The sequence below is a fragment of the Marasmius oreades genome, chromosome 3 (assembly GCF_018924745.1).
Source record: "Marasmius oreades isolate 03SP1 chromosome 3, whole genome shotgun sequence".
Classification (NCBI taxonomy): domain Eukaryota; kingdom Fungi; phylum Basidiomycota; class Agaricomycetes; order Agaricales; family Marasmiaceae; genus Marasmius; species Marasmius oreades.
Window position 1 is genome coordinate 2,511,950 of NC_057325.1, and position 21,718 is coordinate 2,533,667.

Here is a 21,718-nt window from a genome sequence, read left to right on the forward strand (position 1 = left end):
GCAGGATCAACCAATGCTGATATAGTTTGATTTTTCACAAATATGCGGGTCGTTCTTGGGAGAAAAGGTATTCACTCTGAGCTAAGCGATTTTCAGAAACTTCCTGTAGGTGATCCTTATGAACGGAACTCGTTGGAACTCTCGTAGGAAGGTTTGGTACAATGCGGACGGGCACTTGCCACGGGAAGCGAGAACGCCGTCCCATTCACGGTACAGTTATCTCCTGGCGGCTCTTGTTTCTCCAGAGTGCATCATCAAAGTTAGCGCCAATTGGAATATCTATCATGACGGCAGTCCCATCGCTAGGGATCCAGTGGATACTTTTCTGGGAGTTATGCTTTTGTATATAAGGCGTGCTTCTCGGGGGGTCACATTTTCCGCTGGACCTCCCCACCTAGTCATTCCAGCTCATCTCTGGGACAATCCCATTCGTCCCCTCTACTCCCCTCTACAAAATTCTCCGTCACAAAATACACCGACTCTTTCACGATGCCTGATTGGAGCTCCCTCGAAGAACTCAACCGCGATGGCGATGTCTTCGTCAAGTTGGTTCACTCACTTATGGGGGTCTATGCGTATGCTTTTGCTTGAATCTTTATCGGTAGGACCGTCTTCGATCTTTGGCAGGTAGATGGGAATGTTTCCTCTCTCTGGACTTCGACTTCGCGTTCATAACGGGGCAAAAAACTTTTCGATGGCCAATGGTAAGGGATCTTTGGTGCTGCAGCGCAGTCGACTTACTTTCACCCCTTCAGATCTTCTACTTTGCCAACCGTTACCTCCTTCTTTGCGCATTGGCCGGAATGTTAGTCTCAAAGTCTTCTCCCGGTATAATATTGACTGATTCCCTCGATTGGCGGATGATTTATCATCCAGTCTCGTTTCTTTTGATTCGACAAGGTAAGCTCCGCCGTCGGACCTCGCATCAAACATTGACCATTCGACGGCTTCAATTTGTAGCCAGCTCAACTGTCAACCGTTATACATATTCAATCAGGTGCGCTCACCATCTCGATTCTCCGCATTAAATTTCTCAAACGGGCGCTCATTTCAGCTGGCGGGGAATGCGTCAACTGGCCTTGCAAGCATCAATCTCTGTCTCCGCACGTATGTGCTTGTTTAGTGGATTGTGTTGATGCTAATTTGTTCTCAGGATCGCTGTCTATGGAAATTACAAGCCAATCACAATCCTTCTGGTAATCTTAATACTGGGACACTGGTCTTTAATCTTGATGGGTAATTTAGCTCTTAGCTCCTTCTATCCGATCCTTACTTTCTTCACCAGGCGTCCAGCTTACGGTAACATGGAGCGACGAGCAAAATGCTTGTGTCATCGTGGCTACCAACAACACCATCCTTGCTGTCACATTCATTTATTCCATGTGCTTCGACCTCATAGTATTCCTCCTAAACGCCTACAAACTGTCCAACCGTCGCGGGAAGCACAACCTGGTTGGTGAGAGTCGGCTTGGGAAGATGATCTTTTCCGACGGCCTCATATATTTCTTCGTCGCGTGAGTGGTAATGATCACTGGGATCACCATACCTCGTTGACCGCTCGTTTTTTCAGATTCCTGGCAAACCTGATTGCTACGGTGTTCATGCTTCTAAAGCTGAATTCCATAATGACAATTATTTTCAATGTTCCCGCCGTTATCGCCAGCACCGTAAGCCAATTATTTTCGCTCTCCAACACTAAATCCTTAAATTCTTATTTCTTTAAATCCTAGATTTGTGCAACTAGGGCAGTTAGGCGGCTCAACAATTTCAAGAACGAAGGGGCTGAAGTTTTGTATGTGTTCACTCAATGCTTACTTGCATCCGATTAACACTCTTAATTTCCGGCTATACAGTAGTGGATCAGGGACAGGCTCTGGAATTAGGGTTACTCACGGACAACCTCGGCCAATTGTTAGCACGCTGAGCCGGTCGGGCACTGCTGCAAGAGCCCCGGGAGGCGTTCACGTTCAGATGGAGACCTTCACTCGTGCAGAGGACGCAGATTTCCAGAGGCAGGATGACAGGGACACAGATTTTGATGTTGAGGCGAAGGGGAGCCCCATTTGATATCAGCAACCAACAAAAACATATCGCGTGAAAGTAGAGATTTCCACTTTATATACATTCATTCCTTTACATTCGTTTTGTTCGGGAGTTGATGAGAACGCACGGCGATAGGATAGGCTAGAAATGAAGACCTTGCAACCATGGCCGTTTTCTAGGCTCAGTTCCATCAGATGAGTTTCAGCATCCCGCATATCCACGTAAACCTTCCTCGTTTTCCCTACCAGGCGGCACAGTTTGCAGGTGACCCTTCATTGTGGACATTGCTTGACAGGCTATTGCCCCTAGTACTAAGGGTTTTGTGCAAGAAGTCAAACAGAAGCCCCTTTCGTATGTCATCGTCGGAGACGGCTAGAAAAACATGAAGGAACCCCGGTGACGTGCAAAATGTGCTATTTTCCATTTTTCACATCGATGCCCGAATTTCCATCGTTCATGATCACAGAGGGTCCCGACTTCCACGCCACCGATCCCACCGAGAGAGGTCGATCGGCACGAAGAGGGAGAAGCTCGCCCTCCATTAATGCGTCGAGTAAGAAGACTATTAGTAATTGCCTTCAGTACCCCAGAATCTTGACCCGTGGTTGTTGCGGAAGTGAGAGACAATGTTGTCAACGAGATCAGGGAAGTACGGCTGTAGCAAAGGGACGGATTCATTTGTTACCATATAGAATTAGACCACTTGCTTGCCCTTGCTTTGCGGAAGACAGACACGAGGATGACTGCGATGGGATGTCGATTGATGGAAATTGTATGAGTGTCAGGCGAATGTAGGGTCCACCAATACTATGAGAGAAGGTTGACATTCGGCGTCGATCCTCTAGCGAGAATGGGTGTGACAAGTGAGAGTGGAGTTGAATTCAAATTCCTTGCGAGCTGGCATTGAAGGGAAATTTCGACCACACTGAGCCTTCCATATACTTAGCGGGCATACTGTACACGGCAACACTTCAATAGAAAGTACCTCGAGTAATAAGTGACGTACCTTACCCCGAATTGAATGAATAATCGCTGATATCGCTCACCTCGGTGCTGTTGCTGAGGAACATGCTGGAATATGAATTTGGCTTTCAATTTCGATAAGCCGCCCTTTGCCTCGCATATGGGGACCGCTTTTTGCTTGTAGGCCTCGGGTTTCGGCTAGTTCTGGCTCCCTGCAACAAACGGAAGCAGGATTCCAACGCATCGCTTCAATGTCGAGCGAGACAGGCGAAATTTGGGGCTTAGGGGTTAGGAGGGGCCGAAAGTCTTCTGGAGATGGGACTGTTAACCGAGAAGCTGTCGCATACTAATGCTGCTCGCCCAGAGAGGACATCTCCTGTTAAGGGCTTCCTCCAGAGCTAAATCAAGCTAGAGGGGATGGTCGAGTATGTACGGCACGCTGTGGTGCCCGTGTGCCATTTTGTTTGTTTCTACGTTTGGACTTGTCCCAACTTGGACGTTCGTTTGTTGGCCCTTCAAAACAACATGACACCGATTTTACCCTGCATTGGCCGTTGAGCATTTGAATTTGAATTCGAGACGGCGGTGAGGGAAAACTTGACTGCACTTGCTTGACAACAACATTGTGGCTCTATCGTGGAGAACTCTGGTCCTACAGCGTACTCTCACAGACGATGAATCATGTCAGTGTCACTTGGAAGTTGGGGCGGGTTTGTGATGTTGCCAATGGCCATTTTACGGACGAATGACTCGCCATGCGACAGTTCGAAATTCAGAAGTACGCCCCAGGGCTATGGGCATTCGTGTTATGACAAGATCCAAGAAAAACTTGGAGAAGGATGACCGCTGTCGCCGACTGCACTCAGATATTCCAGGAGATAGAAGCGGCCGTCAGAAAAATATGTCAGAAAAATATGGCGTATGATCGTACTCCAGAGCCTGAGAGGATGCGCCCATCCGAAAAGGCAACTTGGACCCCAAACTTGAAGTTGGTTATGTAACACTTATGTAAACCACTACATCCTTCCGCTCGCCGAGTATACAAAGGCTCGTCTTCGAGGTTCGAAAATCGATTTGACAAGCGATGAATACAACCGACTGTACGACAGCCATTTCCTCGCATCCAAGCCTGCATCTTGATGAAGCTTCAACGGCGTAGCGCTGGACACGGAGACAGGAACTTACTTATAGGCTCTTCATCAAATTCGAAGACATGATGCTGTAAGTAATTAATGTAATGTCTGCTTGTCACTAGCTTTATAAAGTAGCCTTTAATCGAGCTCTTTTCCTCCCAGGCTTCCTCCCAGCTTCCTACTGCCGCCCTCACTTCAGACTCTCCTCCTCGCCGAAAGTTACTCAGGCTGTCTCGACATTAACTCAAGCTCAACATGCCTGACTGGATGTCAATGGACGAAATTCAGCGCGACGGCGGTAAGTATCATCATTTTACACTGCCCGCCCTTATTGATCCCGTCCTTCAATGTTTATAGTTGCCTTTGGGAGGTTGATCCACGTCCTATTAGGAGTCTATGTGTACGTCGTCCTCTTGTAGGATCCCGAAGTCGATCCTGACGCGTTCTCAAAGTTGGGAGTGGTTCACTTCTCTCGGTTTCGACTGGTCGTATGTCAGAGGGAAGAGAACTTTCAGATGGCCTTTAGTTTGTTTTTCATCCAATGTCACTGTGTACTGCTCTTAAATCTTCTTCGTAGATATTTTACTTCCTGAACCGATACTGTCTGTTGATCGCGTTGATCGGAATGTGAGCCCGACATCACTGATACAAGTTCAGGCGACTGATTTCTGACCCTTGTTCAAAGTGCTGTTGCTCTCAATGTTACGGTGTGAGTCGCAGAATCCGTCTCGTTTTGATCCGTATCTCATCTCAGCTTGCAGAGAAATCAATTGTCAAGCGCTCTATACTTTCAACCAAGTGCGTCTTCTGCGCATATATGCATCATTTGAACTTAGTAAATGGTAATGCAGGTTTTCGGCAATGCATCAATCGGTCTCGCCTCGATCAACCTGTCCCTTCGAACGTAAGGTTTCGACTTTGTTGAATTTTAACATTTCATTGAGGTTTTTGTTCCTTTACTAGAATGGCCGTCTGGTCTCAAGCCTGGTACATTGTGGTTCCCCTTGTTCTTCTTATCATGGGTCACTGGTCCCTTCTCCTCCATGGTGACTCCATCTCCTTCGTGTCCCGACTACACATGCTTATAATAAATCTAGGCGTTCTCCTCAAGGCGGAATGGGTACAAGGTCAATGCGCGATAACCTCCACAAGTAACAAGATGCTCGCCGTCTCGTTTATCTACACTATGGTCTTTGATCTCACGGTACTGTCGCTTACGGCGTGGAAACTTGTGATCAATGCCCCAAGGTGAATGATTTGTCCGTTTCTCCTTGTATCTCTCTTTCTCACAAGATTGCGTTCTTCAGTTCGAAAGCCATGGGTCGTTCAAAACTTGTTGTGCTAATTTTCGGTGATGGTTTGATATACTTTATCATTGCCTTCATTGCCAACCTTTTGGCTACAGTCAGTCATTGCATTTCCCCACAACCTTATACCGAACACTGACCGTCGATCCCGTCCTATTCGGTAGATTTTCATGCTGCTGAATCTGAACCCCGTCATGTCCATCGTCGCGAACGTTCCTGCTGCCGTTGCTGCGACTGTGCGTGCGATCAACTCCTTCGCTGTCCCACATACTATTTACTGAGCTTCTTTGCAGATTGTCGCTTGCCGTGCCGTTCGTCGATTAGCGAAGTTCACACATTCAGGACCTGAAATGTTTTCGTAAGGCGGTCCCCTTGACCAGAAGTAATGGTGACTGACTCGAAAATGTACTTGCAGAAGCACTCAAGCTTCAACGCTGGCGTTCCGAACTCATACCAACAAGAGTGCCACTTATCGACCCAAAGTTAGTACGAATGGTATGGGCAAAAACGAAGGTGTTCATGTACAGGTATGTTTACCCTTTCCTAATGCATTCCGCGGGATGAAACAGGTTCCTATAGATGGAGACCCTTGAATCACCCACTTCGCCATACGTCGAATACGACGCAATGGGTAACCTCGTCACCAAAGCCTCTCCATCAGACGACTTCGACGCAGAGGCGCAGGAAATCAGACACGATTTCAAGCGACCACCCTATTAGAACTCCTTTGTTGCACACTTCTTTCCAGCTCGGAATCTCAGAAAGAGCAAAATTTCCCAAGAGCTAATACCCTCTCCATATCCCCAACAGCCAGTTTTCTCGCCCAGTTTACTTTCGTTTCATTCTTTCAAATTGGGATGTTCTCCTCTCTTCCGTTCGTTCCAGTAGCAATCCTGTTAAAACATGGATCATCCAAACAGCATTGGATTTTCCTCGCCGAACTTGTATTTCATACTTTCCGTCTATCCTCATCTCGCTTTCAAAGCTGGTTGACATGGAGAACTTTGCTGGTGTACGTTTCATTAAAATCAAAACTGTGGGGTTAAACGCCTTCCAATGTATCAAAGACCAAGAAAATTGTGTACTAATTCCGTTTCGAGATCTTCAAAATCCGCTGTTGATCCGCTGCGACAATCTTGGATAGGAACTAAGAACGCGCCCGAGTCATAAATATAATGATCCTGTCCGATACGGCCTGATCAATATGGCATCTGTTGTGGAGACCCACTTGTACATGTACCTTGAATTTGTTTTTAGAGAGCTGTCTCAACGAGTGTTGCTGTAGTCTCCCACACAACTACCCAGTGGCATTCTCGGATTTCCTTAACAAGGGCGCTGGCGCTATTGACATCCGTTTCCCCCAGCCACCTCAGTCGTTGAGGTGGTGGTCCAATAGCTGATGATCGTTAGAGGTTCACTTCCCGTAAATTACGAGATTTGCAGCACGTCATGATCAACCTAGTGAGGGATCTCCGAGGGGAAAAAACAAAACGGATTCGCCTCAACTTTAGCGCGAAGATACATGGACAGCGCCTGACCCACATTTTTTGAGGGTTAGCCATCAAACTTGGGCCCCCGCGTTTGTACTTGCAAATTTTCAAGTGCGGCAGAAGACTCGGAGGCCCGAAACGGGCGGTCTCTAAGTGGATTGATATCAGTGGTATTTTCGTTGTTTTTTTCCCCCCCCCCCTCTGATGGAAAAGTCAAACCCTTTCTGAATTTCCTACCAACAGAGTTGGCCCTTAACTCGGTATGTAGGTTGAACGATCCGAGATATTCAAATGATTTCAATCAAATACTATCAATTCGGATGGTTACGAGACCAACGATGCGAAAGTTATGTAAAGGGATTGAAAGTCTGAGAGTTCTTTGACGGTCATTCCTCCCGCAGTCAGATCAAAACCAAATAGAACTTGAAGGTTACATAGCTACCGACAAAATTCTGAACAAGTGGACACAAAAATCATAAGAACGATTTTCTCTTGAAATCAATTGGATTCAACGTTGAAGGACAAAAGAGTGAACGGGATCGCTTCAATTGCCCTCATTCCCTGTGGAAAGCGAATACCTTGGGGTGAGAAAATTAGTTGTAGTGCCAGCGACTCAGGAAGATCGTGCCGGCAGACCATTCAATGTCGGACGTGGAGTTTTTTTTTTTTTTTGTTTCTATAGTTTACCGTGATACAAGTAGAACTGTCGTAGTACGACCCCATCGTTCGCCGTCATGTGATGTTCGAAAAAGGAAGGTGATTACTAAGACCGCAGTGCCAGCTTCGAAGTTCTCTAAGTTGAGGTTGGCAAAAGTGGGAATTGAACGATCGACGTCAGAAAAATTTTAGCTGTGGCAACGATTTACCAACTGCACCATTATACCCATCTAAATTCATATATCAACATTGGACTATATAGAGTACATCCTTGGTACATCATACTGGGGGCTTTGCCCCCAGACCCCCTCATATAGCTTTGAATACCTAACCCCTACCCCTAACCGCTAACTAACCTAACCATTAAACCTAACCGCTAACTAACCTAACTATCAAAACCAAACCCCCCTAACCACTAAACCTAACCAAAACCTAACCGCTAACCGAGAAAGCGCAGGGCGGCAGTCTTACTAATCACCACGTGATGGCGAACGATGGGGTCGGACTGGCTAAGACATACAAGTAGTCTAGTACTAAGACGCACGGGCGCATTCTGCGCCAGTTGACTTCTGTTCGAGTTCTGGATGGTGCCTGTTACGGCGCTGTCGATGTTTTGTGTAGCTTGTGTGTGGAGGATTTCTGTTCTAAGCGTTCTTTTGTCGTGATTCGCGCCTCTCTTCCAGGGCATCTGCTATCTCTTTGCACCGAGGTGCTTGAATTTCATAAACCATATCCCAAACCATAAACCATATATCCATAACCGTACGTCCATCTCTTTTTGTGGGGGTCGGACGTGGAGTTCATCGCTCATGAAGCAATTCGGAAAACCTTTGAAGAGAGATGGAAGTAATTATTCATGTAAATCTCAGTATGTACAGTAACAAGACTGTCCGGGCCTACTGAGGCCAGGCTGCAATCTCATAACTTGCAGCTTAATTTTAAAAAATGGAACCCATTTATCCCATCGCTTGATGATACCATTGCTCGTGGCGTCGCTACTCAGTACGTTTCAAAGCCCACATCAAGGATCGTTCTGCCGCGCACGCCTCTTAGCACGGCACCTGGGTCCTATCCTCATCACCACATAGATAGAAGGGGTCAGGAGGGCACATACGCCACCTAGAAGCACATATGTCCAGCCGGGACTCAATTTCCTCGTAAGCAGGTCTATAACTGCCACGAGAGTGGCCCCAAGACTACCCCTAACGAGATTATTCTAGGAGATGTCAGTGAGAATCTGTGCCACTGGAACGAGTGCAAGGAAACTTACACAACCTGCGATTGAAGAACTTTGATCCGGGACGAGGTCAATGCAGAGGGTACTTGCAGTAGTCATGACAATCATGGAACAAAATCCAACTAGGTGTAAGGAAATGAAGACGAAAAGAAAACATGTAAGTGCAAGGTTGACTCACCAAAAAAATGGAGGATCAACGGAACTGAAATATGAACCCTGTTTTCAACGGACCACCCGTATCCGAGAACAACGCCAACGAACACGATCATGGAATAAGAAACGAATTCGAGTCGGGCCTGATTGTGGTCAGTTGTTGGATAGAACTGAGTCATGTTGCGCAAACCTGTTCGATAGGGAATTGATCATCTCTCTTTGCTCTATCTTTGCGCTCCAAAGGGTCAAGATCAGGATAGAGATTTTTAGCTGTTCTACGATAACTCAAGTCCAGCATTCTTCCGCAGAAAACAGTCGCAGAAAACGTTCCACCACCGATGCAGAGGAAACAGAGACCCAACTGTAGTTCGGTGAGAAAAGGATATGCTTGGGCAAAAAGAGTGGAGATCGTGGCGGTAACAGAGTAAAAAACGGCACAAACGAAGCCATTGAAGAACAAGAGGATGAAGATGTCGGGTTGTTTCAGCAACACTAAAGGATTTCGGAAATTTTTCTTCTGTGGTAGGGCCTGATCCGAAGGGGCATCGTGGCGAGTGTGTTTTCGACCGATGATTGGAATCACTGGACGCAGATAGCGGGGTGGAATAATGCTTCCATCCCCTACTATGGCTCGTAGGGTCTCCGGGAGAAACCTTGGAGGCGTGCTAAGTATTCATTCGCATTGAGGCTGCATGGAAGAAATGAGACGTACAATATGATGGCAATGAAGGCGACACCGGCCGCGATGCACAAAAACCAAAATATTGACCTGTCTCTCAATTAGCCGGTACTTGAGCCTATAATCCGTTCAATGGTTTATTTACCTCCAACCCAAACTTCCTGCCAACGCGCCACCGATAATTGGTGCTATGGCGGGACCAAATACAGGACCGCTTTGAAATATTCCATAGAATCCGCCTCGTTCTGCAGGTTCTGCGATATCGCCAATGACACCCGAACCTTTGAAACAAAATCGGGGATCAACCTTCAAGATTGAGTTGGTGGAAAGTGATACTAATACCTAATGCAATAGTGCTAGCTGATCCCGCCGACTGGAAACAACGAAGTAGCAACAACAACCAGTAAGCGTTTACCGGAACAAGTGCCAATCCTACACACGAGAGAGAGAGAATCAACAAGCAAGACGCATAGATCAATCTTCGTCCCACGGCATCCGCAAGAGTGCCAAAGAACATTGGCGCTGCAGAACATATCAGTGAACGCTCGCTTGAACACTAACCAAACGACGGACATATCGCCTGAAAAACCATATACATCGTCACCTACTGCCTATAAATGCCAAATTCAAAGGAAAGGGAGACGGCAGTGGACGAACCGTAAGATTAATTAGCTCCACCGGTTTATTGAACGCTACAGAGAGGGTCGGAATCGCAGGGAAATAAATACTTGACGTAAGAGGACTACATCGACCGTTCAGAAAGGGTTCTTCCAAGCTCTGTGCGGAAGCTCACCTGAAAAGACCTGAAGCAGCAATCATGATAACCACTACCCATTTCTCCCGTCTGGTATAAACGCTGTATGGACGTTTGCTGGTTTCATTCGGGCTAATGTCAACCTGTTCAGCTATCTCCGAATCGGGATTGCATCGGGGATGATCAAGTGCACGTGTCGCAATTTCTGTAGATTTTCTCTCTTGCATTGTCTAGTGGCAGCAAGAGGTGGGTGTGAAGGTGTCTTCCTGAGTGGAGGGGCGCTATAAATACTAATGCCCTCGGAAGCTTTCCGAGAATACGCAATGGCGGTGCGACGATACGGTCACGGGACTATCGTCGTCACGAGCGCATCCAGAAACGGCCAAATTCGGCACCTTTTTCGCCTCATTTGAGCAAAACTTGGCAGGGTGGCAATTTCGGCACGCTCATGGCCAGGGGTACAGAGGTCCCACCCGCATTTCGGCTGGCATGAAGCTTTCGGGGAGTTCAAGGCCGCGAGTTCGGCTCAAATCTTTCGGTAACGATTACCGTGACATAGCGCGACTGTGTCACTGTCACTCCGACAATTAGAACAATCCCTCTCTTTATGACAACCCACTTCCGGACTAGCAAGACCACAGGGAACTGAGAATGGGAATCTCAGGTCTTCTGCTGGCCTTGAAATCCATTCAAGTTACCAAACATCTCTCGGAATTTTCTGGACAAACTATTGCGGTCGACGCATACGTCTGGCTACACAAAGCCGTGTACTCTTGTGCGACAGAGCTTGCCACAGGACAGGCAACCTGCAAGTGAGTTTGTTCCTCTTTATATAATCTCCCTCTAAAAAGTCGATTTCTCAGATACGTTAACTATGCTATGGAACGCGTCCGAATTCTGCGCCATCATGGGATAGAGCCGTACATTGTCTTTGACGGCGGGCCTCTCCAGGCAAAACGGGGAACAGAAAGTGAAAGAAAGAAGAAGCGAGAGGATAACATCGCGAAAGGGCATATGTTCGCCGCTCAAGGAAACCACAGTGCGGCTCGCGAATGCTACACGAAAGCTGTCGACGTGACGCCACAGATGGCCTTCCAGCTCATCAAGGTGTGAACCCTCCGTCACTCGATATTCGTGTACTGAGTTTCTATCAGGCTCTACGTGCTGAAAATGTCAAATACGTCGTGGCACCGTATGAGGCTGACGCCCAGCTTGCCTTCCTAGAGAAAAAGGGCCTTGTCTCTGCTATCCTTACTGAAGACTCCGACCTTCTCGTTTTTGGCTGCAAAACTGTTCTATTCAAACTCGACGCCGGTGCACGTACCGTTGTTTCCATATCCCAAACCGATTTTGCCTCCGTGACTCCGTCTACTGATGCCAATTCTATATCTCTCGTAGGCTGGTCTGATAAGCAGTTCAGAGAAATGGCAATACTCAGCGGATGTGACTATCTTCCCAGTATTCCGGGTGTGGGCTTGAAGACCGCTTGCACCATGCTCAGGAAATGGAAGACTCCAGAACAAGTCATTCGTTCCATTCTGCTAGAAGGAAAGAAAATTGTTCCCAAAGGATACATTCAGCAGTTTCGATTGGCGGAGAAGTGCTTCTTGTATCAGAGAGTCTATGATCCCGAAACTGCGCGACTGGTTCATTTGAATGACGTACCGAGTGAGGGAGAGTGGGATGAAGTGGTGGATTCTTTCGTTGGAAGGTGAGCAGCAGCAAATAACGGCAGCGTTCTTTTCTCACCTCGAACCCAGAGACCTTGAGGCTTCGCTTGCAAAAGCTATTGCAATGGGCGACAAAGATCCGGTCTCTTATGAAACGATGGAGGATATCAATCCAAATTTTGTGCCGCGTACTCGGGTTCTTCGGGAAATACCCTTTTGCAAGTTGTCTGTGAACCGTCCCCACAAAGGAAAAGGGAAAATGCGAGACCCAGCAGCTTCTGAAGGTATTCTGGACTTCTTCGGTAAGTTGTTTGCATGGCTGCGCTTGCCAATCATTCGACGCAAATGAATGGGCCACGATTGAGGGTCCCAAACTAAAGTTGATTTCTCTAGGGCCTAACCCCAAGATCCTCCAGATACCGAAACCACCGTCCACCAAGGCCAAGGGTGCGACTGGCGTCAAAAACATGATTATTGGGAAAGAGAGCGGCAAACGAACATTGCCTGACATACATGACGAAGACATGAATGCGAAGAAGAGAAAAACGTCGGCCAAAACTGATATAAGGTCCAAATTTTTCAGCTCCGCGGTTCGTACGCGAAAGACTGTGGTCAGGAAGGACGAAAACACGCTTGTAGCTGGGTCGTGCCTCATAGAAAAGGAAAATGAATACATCGTCATTGATGAACACGAAACAGATGCACCCGCTGAGGACGATTCCATTATTGCACAGCACTATTCGAGTTCAGAATTTGATAGCGATGTTGAAGAGGTGGAAGAGGTGGAGCAAGAAGATGGATACATGTCTCCGACACCGTCCCTTTCGCGAAACACGCAAGAGTTGTCTTCACCGCCGAGACCAAGAACCGCACCGCAACTCGGTAAATTGCATCCAGATGACTTTGACTTCGGCGCCGAATCAATTTCTAGTCCTCCATCTGGTGGTCGATCTCGTAGGCGAGTACCCTTGCGGTACATGGCACCACCAGGAAATACAATTGTGGGGAAGGTTCTGATAGAGGCCTCGCCTGAAATTGACCGCAAGCGATCAGGATCAGGAGCAGCAGTGGATATGCTGGACTTGGGAAATTCATTTGGGGACGAATTAACCGAAACGGAGTTTTCAGGGGATGAAGCCGCCCCAACCCCCTTCTCCTTCTCACCTTGCACACTCGAAAACTTGGATCAAGACATCACTCCCGCAGTGGTGAATGGTGATGAACAAGAAGTAGAGGACGCGGAGGAACTGGAGCAGCGAACGATGGCCTCAAGGAATGCCGCAGTGGCCGCTGGTTGGAGAAGCATGTGGTCTTTGGGCTCTTTCACAGCCAAAAGAACACCACATGAAGAATTTTCGGCATGTCTGCGTAGGTCAGGGACGAACGTGACTCCTACCGGAAGGCATAGACTCAGTGGACAGTTGTCCACTTCATCGCATCCTTATCTACAGGGCCACACAAAAACACCTGGACCCAACGACTCGGGTCCAGCGAGGACGACGTTAAAGGGTAGACAGAGCCTCATCTTCTTCGAATCCAAGTCGAAGACCGAAGTGACTCCGGAGAGTTCGGTGGCGTCAGTGACTTCGGTGAAGGTGGACGACGGACGTTCGGCTCCTGTTCAAGAGTCAGAAGTTGATCCCCTTGCACGAGTGCGCTTAGAGAAGTTTAGGTTGGTCACTCGCTAATGTCACTTAGAGGTTCGGACTCTTGTTCCGGCCACCATCTACGTCCGAAATCTCTTGTTAAAGGATTCTTTACCTATCATTATTCTTTCCGCTTTGCTGTCGATTTGTTCTGTAATGTGAAGTCATGGATCGCGTTCAACCATGCGCTGTCTCCGCCGCCTTTCCGTGCCTAGTTCCACCATGCACTCGGCCTGATTGGTTGGTGTCACGTTGGTTTCCAAATAACCGTTTCCACATTTAGGCTTTGGTAAACCTCTGGTCATTTACATCTATGTTCAGCATATCAGGCTATCGCAACGCGGAGACAGGCAATAACCCATGTTCAACGTTACGACATTTGTAAGGAACTTCCTGTTTTTTTACCCGCCCTCCATTGACTTATTAAGGGATACATACTGAAAGCTTCTACTTTAAAACTATCGGTACTCGATCAGACCCATTAAAGGTACCTCGATTGCGCATTGAAAACCCGCGGAGCCTCAAGAAGAACCTTAACGCCACGAGGTTGATGAACTCGGCCTATGTACATTCTCTTTCCGGTAAAAGAGATGCAATGCAGGGTATCGTTGAAATGTGCATTTTTTCCGTCATACAAAAACAGGAATCGCTAAACACGCCTTGCACCACTAACTTCGTCTCTCGAATTTTTCCGGACCACTTCCTCACAGTGAAGTGGCAGGCAGCGGACCTAGGAATCGATTTCTTCGGGATTAATTGACATTTGACGGTTCTAAGCAACATCCTGTCTTCTTTCATTGATCTCGCCAAACTCATTATTCTCACTTCGCTCGCCTCTCATCCTCTATGTCCGGTTGTCGATCTTGAGAGAAACTGCTGCGCTTACAACTCGACCAGTAGAAAAAGGCGGTTCCGCTCGATACTTGACCTCACAAGTCTCTTCAGATTTTCCGGCTTGGACGGTCTGCGAGGCGTCTTTCTGAGGTATGTAACCCAGGGTCGTGAATCAACAGCTTTCACTTACCATACGAAGGTATTTCCTGCTCCTTCTCCGAGTCTCGCTGTTACCCGTGCACAAATGCTGCCCACCTCGGATACGCAATTCAAAACTTGGGCAACGGAACGACAAGGGCAGCAGGGCGACGTCTCGCACAGATGTTCTGTCCATCTTCAAGGCCAAGATCAACGTCGGTCTTACCCTCGTCCGCATTCGGTTTCGTTGGTCTACGATTCGTCCGTTCAACACGAGCTCCCCTTCTCTCAGCCAAATTACCATCCATCCCACCTCGGATATCCGGAGTCTTCTCAGCGTACGGCATTCCAAATCGAACCTCCGCCCGACTTTGGTGCTCAACCAAATGTTCCGGTGGTGGGGGACGTCGACTCAGAGTCACCGCCATCTTTACCTTATCCTACTTCCCAGCACGGCTACACCCCACGATTCATGTCTCCGGATGCGACAGTAGAAACTCAAGACATGACTGTTGATGGCACTGGATCGATGTGGCCATCTCACTCCGGTACCAGTGCATACCCTGCTCCGCTTCCTCAAGGGGTAGTAGTTCACCATAGCGAAGCGATTCAGTTCGATCGCTCCTCATCTCGGACTGGTACCGAGGCGAGTGTAAAATGGCAGCATCAGCCATCGAATACGTGTTACGATGTGTTATACGTGCAGCACGCTCTTGCTGATGCTAGCCCCAGAGAGGCTTCCATTCCCATGAGGGAAGAGACGTCGTTTATTGTCCAAACACTGAGTGGGGTCACCGACCGACCATTGACCTACCCTCATGGGCAAATTCCACGAACTCTTTCCGCCACAGCTCTAGAACATGCACTCGATGAGTGTGACCCGGGGTCTGAATTCGATAACCAATCCCATTCATATCAAGATATTCCCCAGCACGATACTGGGTCCACAGTCGAACACACCGTCGGAATAGTGAAAAAGAAGAAGAAGTCGAAGATGCACAAGTGCGATATCTGCGATAAGCTCTTCCCTAGGTTTGTTCGACTTTCCTCGAATATGGCCCTTCATCCTGATCTGGTTCGATTTTAATTCTTGTATACTAAAGGCCGAGCGGTCTCAAAACGCATATGAATACCCATAATAACGTTAAACGTCCGTTTGCCTTCTACTTTCCTTCCGCAACAGAGCTAACTCTGATTATGTTCAGCGTTCGCTTGCGAATATCCGGGTTGCAATCGCTCATTCACAGTTCGCTCCAATGCGAGGCGCCACCTTCGGACTCACGGGGTTATTCCTGACCCCGCCACTCCCAGTGGACCCGACTATGTTGTCAACTTTGATACACCGGTGATCCCTGAATCGCAAGGCCATCAATTCCAGACTGTTCCCCAGAAAATTAAGTGGATGCCCCCTAGCCTCAGCCCGTTCAACAACGTAGCCTCCTTGAGATCTGTTTCGGAAAACGAGGATTCTGAGTCAGATTTCGATGAACTTGAAGATGATTCTGTTATTCAACAGGGCGTAGAGCGATTGACGATGCCTCTGACTTCAGTAAGTCCCTTTCAGGCCGGCGAGGCTAGTGGGCACTACGGCGAAGAGAGAGATTCGTACTCTGAGGTCGGAGCTTATCCATACCATCCATCACAGGTTAAGCACCCTCCTTCTTGATACATTTAGTCACTGACATTATTGTTCGCCACTCTAGTTTCGAATTTTACCTGGACCCTCACCTCTTCCTCGTAACCTTGTCGCTGTTGTTTAACAATTCACCTTCTTTCAGTCTTCTACGCGCTGTCTTTTTCTTGCACACCATCTTTCGCCGGACATTTGAACTTTTTTTTTCTCAACCCTATGACTGAACTGTGATTTTGAACAGTGAACTTTGTACTATGATGGCACCACATTTCTATGGACCTTTCGTACCATGTAGCTTCCCGTCGGTAGAAACCGGATACTGGCTAGCGAGTGCGAACTGTAGTTGATTCGAACACGATACTACCACTACATCTTCAGAATACCATTCGATTTTCACGTAAGACTACCAGCGTTCCAGACAGGATTCAATTTCTCTGATTTATAGTACAGACCTGGCCCCTCGTAACGTGGTCTCTTGAATAGATTATCTTTCACAAAATCTATTCGCTAGCGCAGACAGATACAATGCTAAAAAATGGCTTTTGAGCTCTGCGTTTTTCTTTGGGATCTTCCACTTTTTAGTCGAGTCGCATTTGGGAATATCTCTGCTTTCAATTCATGTATTACGCGCCACGTTTCGCGCGACGCGCCATAAAATTCATATCGATGAATCATCAGGACGTAAAAAGCCCTCAAATGATACGCGCGACAACACTTTTCGGCGATCCTGAGAGACATGGTTCTCCGTTGCTAAATCGAAAGCCAGGGGTCAGAAAGAAAACCGCTAACACAGTTCCGCCGAAGTATCCCAAGTTCAGTAACGTATTGCACCCAAGAAGGCAACTCGAATCAGTGACGGCCATAAACGAGTGAGCTGTGCTTGGAAATGTACGGTATGTCAGTCGCGATCGAGAGGAAGGTGAGTCGATTGCAGGTCCCTTTGAGCATGCGAACGCGTGTATGGGAGACGGAGATTCATATCGAAAGAAAAAAGGGGGGGAAACGAAAGTAAAGTGCGGTTTCGGAATCTAAGGCAAGGCACATCATTCCAACATGGGAGGCATGAGCATGTTTTTACCTGTGCCAGAGATTGCGGCCCCGGTCCCCATGGTCGTCGTAGAGAAGAATAACAAAAGAAAACGAGGGAAGCACGGCGTGTATGTGACGATGTATGTTATTGACGGGGTATCCATGAAAGTGGGACGCACTCAATTGTCCCGCTGGAAATAGCACTGCGTTCAGACCGGCAATGGAGGGTAGTAACAGAAAATCCTAATTGGTTTTGTGAAATGACCGAAAGAAATATCGGAAAATGACCTGTAATACATACCTGGATATGCCTCGAGTGCGGCGTGCATCATGGTACGCACACGATGGCCCCCTGTTTTGAGACCGGGAGAGTTGATCAACTTAGTGTATGGGATGAAATGAATGTCGAGATTGTCCCATTAAGAATACAAGAATAATAGGCCATTATTCCCCCAATCCTTGTCACCGGTCAAGTAACACGACAAAAAGAGGTCCACTCGAAAATGGGGTTCATATGTAGCGGGACTTTCGACACTTGTTCAGCCGTTTGACCCCTCGACCGATAGCAGGCGGACAAGTTTTCGCAAACAGCGTGCATGCCTAAGAAAAAGGTTCAGGGATGTCCAACACCCGTCAGGATATGGATTGTTAGCAGAGGGGTGATAAAGTCCAGGGCCCACTTCAAGTCGGGGGGATTACCGCAGTCACTTATGACCACGATATAGGTGAAGGGTAGCAGCGAAAGTTTGTTGCACTGGACCTCGACTCACTTTATAGCGTTCAAGACGCTACTGGTGGTCATTGAACATGAATCAATCCGGCTCAATCCGTAGGAAGTGAATATTCTCATTTTCCACTGATCAGTCTGCCATGCATCGAATGTTTCGATCCCCGAGATGATGGCGTCTGAATCATGAATATAACATTAGCAGATCATCGAGTCCTAGGTCCACTGGGATCGCATATTGAAGCTTGCCTGACTACTGGTAAGAAAAAAGCTGGTAACAGATGTAAGACGCTCTGATTTTGAGTATTCGACTAAGTCTCCCGCGGGTTCGAGGCGAAAGAGTCGTTACAGCCAAATAGAAACGAGTTCTTGGATACAGGATGCTAAAGGTTCATCCTGAACGCTCAAAGCACTACACGGCGTCAAACTCATCATCCCGTTGTCGAATGTGGCTGACACTTGCTGAACTCGGAAAGATGTACCAAAGTTGAGGGATGTTTGTGACATCAACAACATATTCTATGAACTGAGGGGCGCCCAAACTCGTCCATTGTATCGATATATACAATGATATGAATTTGCGCAGAGGGCATCATGATGTGCCGAGTCCTATGCACGAGCGTAAGTTTGCTGTTGAATTTTTATGAGGTGACAGATTGAGTTATTGAGGTCGACAGCTCGAAAGCACTGCCTGGGCGGTTGCCGAAATCACGGAGCTGTATCTTCAGAAAAACTCAACATTCGAGTGATCGTGCAGACCACAGGAAGCATTGCATTCGCGGGTCAAGGTACACCACCACTATTAGTATCAGCGGGGTTTGGAGGGTTTGGAGGGTTTCGGACGCCCGGATGAGTTATACGAGATCGGTCCTCGACCTTTGAAGCTACAGGAAGGAAGCTTGCACTTTAGATTTCGATGCATGATTACCCAAGTTATGGCTCACTCTGGGGGCTGAGGTTCGTCATCGGAAGATCCCTCCTCTTCTAACCCCACTTCATCGGTAGCTGTCGACTTTGTTGGTTCAGATGGTTGAATAGCCTGATTAGGGTTCGGGTCGGAGTTTGCTTCAACCTCAGCTTTACTGCCGGAGACATCGCTTTCCTTGACAAGTAGGGCTCTTTCCTTGGGTGTCTGATCGCTTCAAATAAAAAATCGTGTCGGCTTCGAGAGTCGGGAGCGAGTTGAAACTGTGCTCTAAAACTTACTGGGACTCTAGGTCGGCCATGATGGGAGATCTAGATGGAGTGTGAGTGAGAGAAAATCAGATAACGTCACTTGCAAGACTCCCATTGGAGTCACAAGACTCATTTCGTCTCGTTCAACAGCATTGTTGACAGATTACTACACCGGTATACGGGATCTCCATTTACCTATACTCGATGGCATGACATTGGATAGCCTTTTAACAACCGTGACATTGCCTACCCGTGCTTTCGGCCTCGGGGTGTTCTATCTGACAAAAGCGGTGCCCAGCGTGACAATATAATGCGGGTCGTCCCATGGCAGCATCCAACACACTTTCCCCACCCTACCCATCCACGATATGTGCGACGATTCAAAGAAAAATGCATTTGAAACCATACAGGGATCTTTGGACTACGGAACTTTGCGACCAACGACGTCGGAATGGACGGGACGTTACGAAAAGCACGTTCTGTGAGTAGATCTAGTCATCAGTGTCGGAGGCTTGTCTGAAAAGGCATTCAGAGCCTCTCTTAAACAGGCTATCGTTACACCTGGCTACTGGCGTTGGGCAGAAACCAAGTGAGCGTTGCGCAATTCTATCACTGGTCTTACGCTAAGAGTGAAACCACGTCAGACCGTCATACTTGCCTCCCTGCTGGTCGTCTTTTGTTCATCCTGAAGGCCAAATATATTTTGCCAGGGACTCACCCCTTCGCATAGTAACAGAGGCTTATCTCTACAACCCAGAAACTCTGGCCAAAGTCCTGTATTGGTCGAAACACATCGAGTCCCTTGTCGAAGAGAAGGGTATGCCGTTATCCGAAAATATCGAGCTATTCATCCTGATTGAAGATGATGGATGTTCGTACTACTTCGTCAATCATGCAATCCAGACCCAATTTTGGCTGGAGCAATATGACACTACTGAACTTGGGATCCCAGACGTAGCATCAGAGTCTCATCTGCGTAAGTGCAATCCAGATCATCCGAAGATGGCACAGCTGAGTGTTCGATCAGAAATCGCTCTGACTGAACTGTATTGGATCCACGTCGAGTATTTTCCGATGCACATCGGGGGTCTTCCTGTCAAAGTAGTCGATGACCTGTTGTCAATATGGTGCCACGGATTAACTGGTATGTGTCCGATGCTCAACGGCATTCCGTGTGTTCACCCAGTTTCAGATCAAATTACATCTCAAACGTCGACGTATCTTGGCCTCTGGTCACGGGAGGAATGTTATCAATTATTAGATCTGCTAAAGATTGCGAGAGATAACATGGCGGACGGTAATCAAATCTGTGTAGTCGGTTCGTACCATTCTACATTTGCCAGAAACCCATCAATAATGTGATCCCTTGTCTTCGGCAGCTCGACTTTGGAGGTCAATTTGTGAGTCTCCCCGACAATAGAGAGAAATATGTTGTTGAATATCATCATAGACCATCACAGATTCCAGTCCCATCACGGACAAGAAGTTGCTCGTCTCTCAAGAGACCAAGCAATCCTTCACCATCCTCTCCCTTCTCCACGACTCTCCACCGTCCTTTCGATCTTGACTTTGAATACTGCCACTCGTCACCACACCCAGTTGACGGATACGTTTATTGACCAGCTTGTCTACAAGTCTCAATGGCAGCCCTTCATAAGAAGGACCGTAGAAGAATGGAAACGTGCGTCTTTTGAGGCGTTTTGCATACTATTGTAAGCAAATCTATTATCTGACTTCCAAATCTGTCCTGATTTGAGACCGCTCTCAAGATTGCACATCTTTTTGCTTCATTTTCCATCTTCATCGACGCTTGGAGTTACATCAGCCGTTCTTCTGGTTGCCAGCATCTTGTCGTCAGCCTTGCTCAGACATCGATACAATAGTTTGGAAGACGCTTCTGCCGGCGACATCGTACGTTCTTCTGTCAGCCCTAACTGAACAAGGACTCGGCTCACAGTCTTGACAGTATACTCACCTGCACGCCATGCGATCCGAAAAATATGATTTTCATTTTGTGGCGCTCATTTACAGCCTCCCCACAGCCTTCCAACTTTGGGGTTTGCTATTATTCTGCACGAATGTGATCTTGATACTCAGCGTCTATGTGGGCATGTATTGGGTTGTGGGCGCTACCGTCTTCATCTCCGCGCTAGCTCTCAGCCTAAATCGTACCACAATAACTTCCTCGTTGTTTCATCTGCGGAATTTCCGAGGTAGTGGCGAAGATTCGCTAGTGTGACGTCCGCATAGTTTCTCTTAGAACTAAAATCAATGGGAACCAGCATACCTTGTACACGTATACCTGTCCTTGCGTCGCGATACCCTATGTATCTATAGTATCAGTGTAATAGTATCAACAGCCTTTGACTTGTCTCTTCATTCTGTGATATTCACACTGAATAGAGTGAAGGCCTGGCTTGATGTAAGGCAGATGTCCTGTGTCTAAGAC

The 21,718-nt window shown here is 47.6% G+C and overlaps 7 protein-coding genes across 8 annotated transcripts; 5 read left to right on the top strand and 2 right to left on the bottom strand.

Annotated features, from left to right (window-relative positions):
* Window positions 1-56: 56 nt before the first annotated feature.
* On the top strand, window positions 57-2,214 carry E1B28_006130 (uncharacterized protein). 2 transcript variants are annotated; one of them, XM_043150753.1, is made up of 11 exons: window positions 57-575; window positions 628-704; window positions 756-805; window positions 877-900; window positions 961-997; window positions 1,055-1,107; window positions 1,154-1,236; window positions 1,286-1,514; window positions 1,571-1,667; window positions 1,731-1,792; window positions 1,854-2,214. In XM_043150753.1, the coding sequence occupies exons 1-11, from the start codon at window positions 119-121 to the stop codon at window positions 2,065-2,067; spliced, it is 1,383 nt and encodes a 460-aa protein (XP_043011843.1). In that variant the 5' UTR covers window positions 57-118; the 3' UTR covers window positions 2,068-2,214. The 2 variants fall into 2 exon arrangements, with proteins under 2 accessions (XP_043011843.1, XP_043011842.1); XM_043150752.1 differs by having other exon boundaries at window positions 632-704.
* Window positions 2,215-4,025: 1,811 nt separating this feature from the next.
* Window positions 4,026-6,578, top strand: E1B28_006131 (uncharacterized protein). The gene is made up of 16 exons (XM_043150754.1): window positions 4,026-4,106; window positions 4,166-4,227; window positions 4,275-4,437; window positions 4,497-4,539; window positions 4,592-4,664; window positions 4,717-4,766; window positions 4,825-4,848; window positions 4,901-4,937; window positions 4,991-5,043; window positions 5,103-5,185; window positions 5,237-5,387; window positions 5,447-5,543; window positions 5,611-5,682; window positions 5,740-5,804; window positions 5,862-5,973; window positions 6,026-6,578. Exons 3-16 carry the CDS (start codon window positions 4,395-4,397, stop codon window positions 6,164-6,166), a joined length of 1,044 nt encoding a protein of 347 aa, XP_043011844.1. The 5' UTR covers window positions 4,026-4,106; window positions 4,166-4,227; window positions 4,275-4,394; the 3' UTR covers window positions 6,167-6,578.
* A 1,854-nt stretch (window positions 6,579-8,432) lies between these two features.
* E1B28_006132 (uncharacterized protein) lies at window positions 8,433-10,717 on the bottom strand. Its single transcript, XM_043150755.1, has 10 exons — window positions 10,456-10,717; window positions 10,320-10,404; window positions 10,236-10,266; window positions 10,005-10,184; window positions 9,808-9,943; window positions 9,696-9,752; window positions 9,174-9,636; window positions 9,009-9,126; window positions 8,864-8,952; window positions 8,433-8,809 (listed from the first exon to the last, which is right to left on the bottom strand). The coding sequence occupies exons 1-10, from the start codon at window positions 10,641-10,643 to the stop codon at window positions 8,615-8,617; spliced, it is 1,542 nt and encodes a 513-aa protein (XP_043011845.1). The 5' UTR covers window positions 10,644-10,717; the 3' UTR covers window positions 8,433-8,614.
* A 350-nt stretch (window positions 10,718-11,067) lies between these two features.
* On the top strand, window positions 11,068-13,774 carry E1B28_006133 (uncharacterized protein; the record flags this gene model as incomplete). The annotated part of the gene is made up of 5 exons (XM_043150756.1): window positions 11,068-11,228; window positions 11,280-11,523; window positions 11,571-12,127; window positions 12,177-12,388; window positions 12,480-13,774. 5 exons carry the CDS (start codon window positions 11,068-11,070, stop codon window positions 13,772-13,774), a joined length of 2,469 nt encoding a protein of 822 aa, XP_043011846.1.
* Window positions 13,775-14,810: 1,036 nt separating this feature from the next.
* Window positions 14,811-16,464, top strand: E1B28_006134 (uncharacterized protein; the record flags this gene model as incomplete). The annotated part of the gene is made up of 4 exons (XM_043150757.1): window positions 14,811-15,736; window positions 15,808-15,854; window positions 15,910-16,349; window positions 16,408-16,464. The coding sequence occupies 4 exons, from the start codon at window positions 14,811-14,813 to the stop codon at window positions 16,462-16,464; spliced, it is 1,470 nt and encodes a 489-aa protein (XP_043011847.1).
* Window positions 16,465-18,546: 2,082 nt separating this feature from the next.
* On the bottom strand, window positions 18,547-19,364 carry E1B28_006135 (uncharacterized protein). The gene is made up of 3 exons (XM_043150758.1): window positions 19,300-19,364; window positions 19,038-19,232; window positions 18,547-18,977 (listed from the first exon to the last, which is right to left on the bottom strand). Exons 1-3 carry the CDS (start codon window positions 19,317-19,319, stop codon window positions 18,902-18,904), a joined length of 291 nt encoding a protein of 96 aa, XP_043011848.1. The 5' UTR covers window positions 19,320-19,364; the 3' UTR covers window positions 18,547-18,901.
* An 82-nt stretch (window positions 19,365-19,446) lies between these two features.
* E1B28_006136 (uncharacterized protein) lies at window positions 19,447-21,662 on the top strand. Its single transcript, XM_043150759.1, has 9 exons — window positions 19,447-19,750; window positions 19,802-19,858; window positions 19,914-20,245; window positions 20,297-20,413; window positions 20,462-20,587; window positions 20,649-20,669; window positions 20,720-20,981; window positions 21,039-21,180; window positions 21,236-21,662. Exons 1-9 carry the CDS (start codon window positions 19,638-19,640, stop codon window positions 21,506-21,508), a joined length of 1,443 nt encoding a protein of 480 aa, XP_043011849.1. The 5' UTR covers window positions 19,447-19,637; the 3' UTR covers window positions 21,509-21,662.
* The last annotated feature ends 56 nt before the right edge of the window (window positions 21,663-21,718 follow it).

Bases quoted from the DNA above. Each gene is read 5' to 3' on its own strand.
- E1B28_006132 (XM_043150755.1), bottom strand. From the start codon at position 10,643: ATGCAAGAGAGAAAATCTACAGAAATTGCGACACGTGCACTTGATCAT. The intron at 10,267-10,319 runs GTTCGTCCACTG...TATAGGCAGTAG, and splicing joins TGGAGCTAATTAATCTTACG to GTGACGATGTATATGGTTTT. The intron at 8,810-8,863 runs GTAAGTTTCCTT...GACATCTCCTAG, and splicing joins GTTCTTCAATCGCAGGTTGT to AATAATCTCGTTAGGGGTAG.
- E1B28_006130 (XM_043150753.1), top strand. From the start codon at position 119: ATGAACGGAACTCGTTGGAACTCTCGTAGGAAGGTTTGGTACAATGCG. The intron at 576-627 runs GTATGCTTTTGC...GATCTTTGGCAG, and splicing joins TCACTTATGGGGGTCTATGC to GTAGATGGGAATGTTTCCTC. The intron at 1,108-1,153 runs GTATGTGCTTGT...ATTTGTTCTCAG, and splicing joins ATCAATCTCTGTCTCCGCAC to GATCGCTGTCTATGGAAATT.
- E1B28_006136 (XM_043150759.1), top strand. From the start codon at position 19,638: ATGTGCGACGATTCAAAGAAAAATGCATTTGAAACCATACAGGGATCT. The intron at 20,414-20,461 runs GTATGTGTCCGA...ACCCAGTTTCAG, and splicing joins ATGGTGCCACGGATTAACTG to ATCAAATTACATCTCAAACG. The intron at 20,588-20,648 runs GTTCGTACCATT...TGTCTTCGGCAG, and splicing joins TAATCAAATCTGTGTAGTCG to CTCGACTTTGGAGGTCAATT.
- E1B28_006131 (XM_043150754.1), top strand. From the start codon at position 4,395: ATGCCTGACTGGATGTCAATGGACGAAATTCAGCGCGACGGCG. The intron at 4,665-4,716 runs GTTTGTTTTTCA...TCTTCTTCGTAG, and splicing joins GAACTTTCAGATGGCCTTTA to ATATTTTACTTCCTGAACCG. The intron at 4,767-4,824 runs GTGAGCCCGACA...CCTTGTTCAAAG, and splicing joins TTGATCGCGTTGATCGGAAT to TGCTGTTGCTCTCAATGTTA.
- E1B28_006135 (XM_043150758.1), bottom strand. From the start codon at position 19,319: ATGGCCGACCTAGAGTCCCA. The intron at 19,233-19,299 runs GTAAGTTTTAGA...TTTTATTTGAAG, and splicing joins ATGGCCGACCTAGAGTCCCA to CGATCAGACACCCAAGGAAA. The intron at 18,978-19,037 runs GTGAGCCATAAC...TCCTTCCTGTAG, and splicing joins GACGAACCTCAGCCCCCAGA to CTTCAAAGGTCGAGGACCGA.